General features: G+C 36.4%; 1 protein-coding gene across 1 annotated transcript in view; it reads right to left on the bottom strand.

Annotated features, from left to right (window-relative positions):
• LOC113505236 overlaps window positions 1-27 on the bottom strand; it is a 16976-nt gene extending 16949 nt beyond the window's left edge. Inside the window, 1 exon segment of the mRNA XM_026887853.1 lies at window positions 4-27. Coding sequence (XP_026743654.1) covers window positions 4-27 — 24 coding nt within the window.
• Between the last annotated feature and the right edge of the window lie 7659 nt (window positions 28-7686).

Genomic DNA, 7686 nt, shown 5'->3' with positions numbered 1-7686 from the left:
TACCATTGAATCCACCACCAGAGCCATTATTCTTTTTGGTTTCAGGAATAGGAACAGATTCCATACACTTTTTGAAAAATATCCAACAATTGCTTTCAAATGACTTCATTTGGGGCAACAAATGTGGTTAGGGAAAATTTTATGCCAACTTTCCGTTTAGTCGACATTTGACAGATTCTACTTTTGACATCATAGTCTACTTTTGACATCATAGTCTACTATTGACAGATTCTACATATGACAGATTCTACATATGACAGATTCTACATATGACAGATTCTACGTATGACAGATTCTACATATTACAGATTCTACGTATGACAGATTCTGTATTTGACAGATTTTGAAAAAGTGAGACAAGTAACGGACACCTTGTGGAATCAAAAATAATACTGCTAAATAGTATACAGGGTTATTGGTAAAACATTAACAACCTCTCAGGACTATATTACTAACATCATGAACAACAACTTTTGCTCTATGACTTTTTATAAAACATAATACATTCATCAAAAACAAAGCTTCAATATTTCGTTTTCTTATCTAACACGTTTCAACTCTGTATTTTATTGTAGGTACCACAACACCACTCGTAGGTAGTAATAATTCTAACTAGCTACGCTACGATTTCCCGCCTTTTTACGTAAAAGCCAAATAATACCTAGGTACAATCGGACATTTGTTACATGGGAATGACCTTGATCTTTCACACAGTACCTACGTACTAACACCTTAATAAAAACAAACTATTAACTAGGTACCGTATGTGACGTATTTTTCTTGTAAAATTGTAACTGGTTATCACTTGATAAAAGTAATTGTTTGTAGGTACCGAATACTGAATCCACTCTCCCTTCATACTTATCCAGGCTTAGGACTGGCTACATTAAAAAATAAAATAAGAACAAATTCTATGTAGGTACTTAAATTACATATGCAATGTGACGAAAGTTATGTTGAACATTCTTCAACTTAAAACTGGTACTATTCATCCATTTTTATTTTTAAATGTAGGCGTATTTAAAAAGTGGAATCAGCATATTTACAGTAATTGATTTAATGATAATTAGATATTTCAAATCAATATTTACAAATTATTATTACCTCTCAAGTTCAAGTCTCGCGGGTGTCGGTGAGTATCGCGCACATAACGTTCAAAATAGTCACCTTCACAACCAACACATAGTCCACACCTAAAAATAACCTGTTCATTTACTCGCGATAACACTTCAGAGTTCATTTTAATTTGATTAAACGCCCAAATATTTTTTTCTATTAACATATCACGGCTTGTGATTGCACGACCTGTGTACACTAGCGTCTTAACATGTCCCCACAAATAAAAGTCTAAAGGAGTAATATCTGGTGACCTTGGAGGCCAAGCGCGGGGCCCGCCACGTCCTATCCATCGACCAGGATACATCCTGTTTAATAGGTCTCTGACTCGGTGAGCATAGTGCGCAGGTGCCCCGTCTTGTTGAAAGTACATACCACGTAAATCGGCGAGTGGTATGTCTTCTTCTAATACCGGTAGTGTTTCAGTAAGAAATTGTTCGTAAGTTTCACTGTTAAGTCTATCCAAAAAGATAGGGCCCAGTAATGTGGAATTCACGATTCCCGCCCATACATTCACACTAAACCGGTGTTGATAATTATGAGGTCTCGGTTCGTGCGGGTTTTCGTAACACCATAAATGTTCATTTCTGGTATTAAATAACCCCACTCTGCAAAATGTAGCCTCGTCAGTCCATAATATTGTAGGCCGTTCATTTAAATACCAATTGCAAAAAGCAACTCGTGCGGGTTTGTCCGCTTCAGTGAGCTCCTGCGCACGATGAGGGTGGAAAGGATATTTTCCTTCACCGTGAATGACACTCCACGCGAAGTATTGTGTGACATTAAACCGCCGAACTGCGTCATTGGTACTTGCTGCTGGATTTAATTCGAAGAATTCCAATATGTCTTCTTCTTCACGCACTGTGTGCCTCGGTGGACGACCACTATCCCTCAAGGCACTCCGGAATTGCCCGTAATCACGTAACCGCTGTGTGGCAGCTAACATTGTTACTCGGCTAGGTGTAGGCACTTTCGGGAATTGTATCGCATATTGGCGACAGGCTTCCGAAACATTGTCGTTACACCTAGCCAGTATTCGGACCATTTCAGTGTACTCGACATTAGAATATTGATATTGTGACATCGCGCACTGATAATTACGTCTCACTTTGCACTTAAGAATTTCGCACGAAGGACACTTATGACGCGACGCCGGCGCATCAAAGCGAACACCAGTGTTTCCACTAGAACGATTTCCTTTCCCCACATGGCAATTCAGATTTCCCCTTCTACGGAATTTTTTCCCCTCAAAAAATATTTTGCTGTAGTTTTGACACCACACACCCCACCTAAAATTTATCTTTTATTTATCGTTCTTCTTCTATAGTCTGCTGTATTAATATTATTATTTGCACAAAATTCGTCAACAAAATCCAATGAATGATTCCATCGATACGGTAAGATACTGGAAAAAAATGTTTGAAAAAAAAAAATGTTGACAGCAGATGTCAATTCCTTCATTTGCCAATTTTGGTGAACTATTTTATGTCACTGCCTTTTTCCAATGCTGCTGTTGAACGATTATTTAGTGATCTAAAAAATATCAAAACAGATAAACGCAATAGGCTAGATAATGAAACGGTTGCATCAATCCTTTGTGTAAATTCTGGCTTGAAAAGAACGGGAACAACTTCCGTACAACTAATGAAAAATCAGTTAGAAATACCACAACTCAAGTTTGTGCAGTCAAATGCAACGGCAAGCCAATCGAAAAACATTAGACTTAGCATGAATAAAATATAACAAAACGATTTGTGTTTTATTTAGTGACTGACCAGAAATAAAATAAAAACTTAGAGTTGTATGTTATTTTTTTATTTCAAATCAACGCTGTCAGCTCATACATTTTGCACAGAATAATATTTTAGGCCTCAAAGTGGCGTACGCACCGGTTTCAAGGTGTCGCTAGCTCTGAGGTCCCGGGTTCGATCCCCGGTCGGGTCAATGTAAAAATTAACATTTCTACATTGTCTCGGGTCTGGGTGTTTGTGGTACCTTCGTTGTATCTGAATTCCATAACACAAGTGCTTCAGCAACTTACTTTGGGTTCAGAACAATGTATGTGATGTTGTCCGCATTTATTACAAAAATTTATTTATTATTACTATGTCTGTAAGTAGGTCCCCTGACGAGGCCTCTAAGGTGAACACACGTCGTGGGGCGCAAAACCTTTCCGTCTGCAGTTTTGCATCGGCTGATTTCGATGCGTCTGCAGTTGTAGGAGAGTGCAATGCCCCGATTGCGAAAGAAGTATCCGCGTCGACGCCTCGGCGCGTTTATGCTGACGCCGCTGCTCGAACACCGAGCTGCGTGACCTTACCCCGCGCGCCCGCGCCGGCGCCCGCGCGTGTTCCTGCACGAGCCGCGCCTGCTCCGTGCGGGGCCCCGCTGCCCGCTGCACCGAGTGTAGTGCTGCCGAGACGGGATGAAGACGGTTTTGAGCTGGTGCAGAGGAAGAAGCGTCGTCCCAAACCTACAAAGAACCGCTGCGGCAAGGCTCCAACAAAGCCCGAACAACTAGTGCGTGCCGCGCAGCCGAACACGCCGGTATACATCTCCCGCCTACATTACACTGTGAAGCGAGAGAGTATCGTCGAGTATGTGCGCCAGAAGTTGAAATACACGCTGAGGGTGCAGGAGCTGGAGTCGAACCGCAACGTCAACAAGGCGTTTGTGGTGCGAGTACCGAATTGCTTCCTGCATCTCGTCTTAAATGAAGACTTCTGGCCTCAGAACGTGGTGTTCCGTCGCTTCCGCGGACAAGTTCCACCAGAACGCACTAAGACGTAGTATAAGGAAGCTTACTAACTTAATTTTAAGCTATATATACTAACAACTATTGTATAAATATCTATGTTAGTCTGTAAGGTATATGTCTATGGGCCTTAGTAGCCTGATAATAAAATGATTTATTATTATTATTATGTTGATTAAGCATAATTTGTTTTTATAACTAGTATTAAATGTTTGTATTATAGTACTAATATTTTTAGAAACAGTCACAATTACCAAATTAACGTTAAAAATATTTTTGTTAACATAATTACGTATAAACAATCATTGGAAATAATTATTTGTCTTGGTAATTTATAAAGTATTCACTACACATAGAAAAACGGAAACTACATAATCGGCATTATCAACCTATAACACTCCTAACCAAAACCAGATAGCTATTCAATAACAGTTAATCAGGTATCAAATTTATACCTGCTGACAGCTGTATCCCACACTCCAGCAGTACATCTGCAAGAGCAGCAGGAATGCTCTTGAGTTTAATCAGGAAAAAAGGTGGTTTGGTTGTAGGTTCTACTACCTTTGCAGGGCCTTATAGCTCATGTCTTAGGAACCGACAACCGCAGTGACAAAAATTTTAATCATAATTGAGTGACTTACAAACTGCAACTTACAGTAAATGGGATATCTCATTATCATCTTGTTATTTCTTATTAATAGCTTATAAATAAGAAATATTTGCAGTACTTTAAATACTCTTATTACTACTGCGCTAAAAAAGAGCAAAAATTAGTAACTAATTATCAAATTTTATGGCACAATTAAAACAATATGAAGAAAATCTGTATTACTAAAAAATCATAATTACATCGTTAATAATTAAAAACTAATTATCAAAGTGTTTGACACAATTAACACAATGTGTAAAAAATTTGTTACTAAAAATTTATTGTTACATTGTTAATAATGAATAATTAATTATCAAACTGTACACAATATCACTATGTATTGGAAATGTGTCTTACTCAAAATCCATAGTTACATTGTTAAAAGCTAATGGTTAAGTATCAAATTGCACAAGGTGCAGGAAATTTGTATGACTTAAAAAAAGTCATAGTTACATTGATGTCAAAAAGAGCACAAATTGGTAATTAATAGTCAATCATGAAATTGGTGGACACAGTCTCCACAATATGTAGAACAATTGATAAAGATATATTTATTTGCATAAACATGTGTAACATAACATAAAATTTGTTCATTGTTCCACTTAAAAACTCATATTACATTAATCTCAGTAATAGAACAAAGATAAAGAAGTATTTATTTGCCTAAAACATGTGTTAAACATTTTTTGATGTGGTGAAAATATAAGGACAATATATGCATCAACATGTTCTACCCTTTTGGCTTACAAATTTGGCATTTAGAAAAAAATTGTTAATTACTACAGACTAATTTTATAAAAAATGAAAATTAATAGTTGATCAATAATCAATGTGTATGACAGAATATATGGATAAAAACAAATATAGATACTAATATTAGGATAATATGCCACTATAAATAGATATCTTAATAATTATAAAGCCTTAACCGTTATTCATCATATCCAGGCTTATAAGATGTACCCATTATGCCTCAATCTCTGAACAACTACTCTGTTAATCAATTATATTTCAGATCAACATGAAATAAAATTGAAGATTGGATTAACTTACCTAAGTGACATCCAATTGTAATTTTATGAAGGTTGATCTGAAATATAATCACCCACCCCAACCCCAGCATCAATAGCTGAACCCTGGCATAATGGGACCCACAAAATCATGGTTAGCTCTAAATCAGTGACGTTTAGTTGTGAGTTGCCATAGACTAAAAAACTTTTTTTTTATTCTCTGAAAAAATTCGCGATGCCACACAGTAGCGAATGGGAATACTACTCTGTTAATCAATTATATTTCAGATCAACCTTCATAAAATTACAATTGGATGTCACTTAGGTAAGTTAATCCAATCTTCAAATAATTGCGGGTACTTATGAAACAACTCCTATCAATAATTGTTTCTACATAAAACCTTTTTTTAGGTTTTTCAGGATTAAATAGTATAGGGACAACACTTAGGTAACTAAATCTTAGTTCTTAACCATAGCCTAAGTCGCTAACACTCATAACAACATCATATAGTCTTGAACATTTGCAAACAAACCTTAACATAACATAAACAATGTTTCAAATATATATCTACGTAGTTATATTCCTAACCCATCAGTGTAGCAGAGCCTTAAGCTCTCACGCTGCGGTAGAGCCCAACGCAGCACTTTTCTTATCAGTCGGCCCGCCCGGGCGACTTGTTATTGTAACTATAGTCCGTAAGATAGTCTTAAGTTTCTATTGTATAAGAATTAATTAATAAATATGTTTTAATTAAGCAGTCTTACATCAAACTCTGTGAGCTCGGGTCGTAAATAATAAAATCTTATTTCGTCTCTTTAAATATTAATTTTTATTTCTATTTTTAAAAAGACAATTTCCCGCTCCCGAAATCTAACTACGTACACCTATAGCAGATTGCAAACGTAAACAAACTCATTATCTTTAAGAAACTAGAAACGTTTGTCAAACAAAAACTATAACAGACTTAATTTAGGTGTACGTAGTTGTCATCGTCGCTAACAGTCAATATATTATGTATTTTAATTTTATACTTCAATGTTATTAAAACAAAATATATTTACAGGTTCTGAAATCATCAAATAAGTAAGTTCAATGAAATATTATTCATACCGCCTAATGATTCGGGAAAATGAAGACATATTAAAATGTCGGCGATTATATCACCAATATGTTGTTGACATGTATGTTAAAATTGAAACAGAGAGATTACCATTTATCAGGTTGAATCAAACTAAACTCCGATCTGAGGAGTATATTCACCTTTGAGATGCGATTAATACAGATGGCGATGCACAGAATGTGGGACGGATGACAATTCTTCCAGCAACATACATCGGAAACCCTAGACATATGCACGAATATGCTCAAGATGCCATGTTGTATGGTCGTCATTATGGTACAGCAGATTTGTTCATCACATTTACATGCAATCCACACTGGATAGAAATCAAGCAGGAGTTATTCCTTGGGCAATCACCCATTGATCGTCATGATATTACAGCCAGAGTCTTTACCCAAAAGTTGAAATCTTTGATGGGTTTCATCGTAAAACATCATGTGTTTGGTGAGGCACGCTGCTGGATGTATTCTGTGGAGTGGCAGAAACGAGGATTGCCACATGCACACATTTTGATTTGGTTGGTTGAAAAGATAAGGCCAAATGAAGTTGATGCAGTGATATCAGCTGAAATCCCTAATGTACAAGTAGATCCTAGATTTCATGAGGTAGTTATCATAAACATGATACATGGTCCCTGTGGAACTCTTAATCAAAATTCACCGAGTATGATGGATGGTAAATGTTCGAAAGGATATGTACGGACATTTATATCGGAAACAATTACGGTTATCCGCTGTATCGTCGCCGATCGACAGCAGACAATGGAAAATCAACAATTGTAAAAATAAATCAACAAGATATTGAGATAGATAATCGCTGGATTTTTCCATATTCACCTATTTTATCAAAGACCTTCAAAACACACATCAATGTTGAATCTTGCCATTCAGTGAAATCAATTAAATACATTTGCAAATATGTAACCAAAGAGAGTGATATGGCTGTGATTGGAATTAGTGCAAAGAATACCAATGATGAAGTTACTCAATACTAAATGGGCCGATATGTTAGTAGTAATGAAGCAATTTGGCGAAT

The sequence above is a fragment of the Trichoplusia ni genome, chromosome 25 (genome assembly GCF_003590095.1).
Source record: "Trichoplusia ni isolate ovarian cell line Hi5 chromosome 25, tn1, whole genome shotgun sequence".
In the NCBI taxonomy this organism is placed as follows: domain Eukaryota; kingdom Metazoa; phylum Arthropoda; class Insecta; order Lepidoptera; family Noctuidae; genus Trichoplusia; species Trichoplusia ni.
This window is presented reverse-complemented; position numbering and strand designations above follow the sequence as displayed.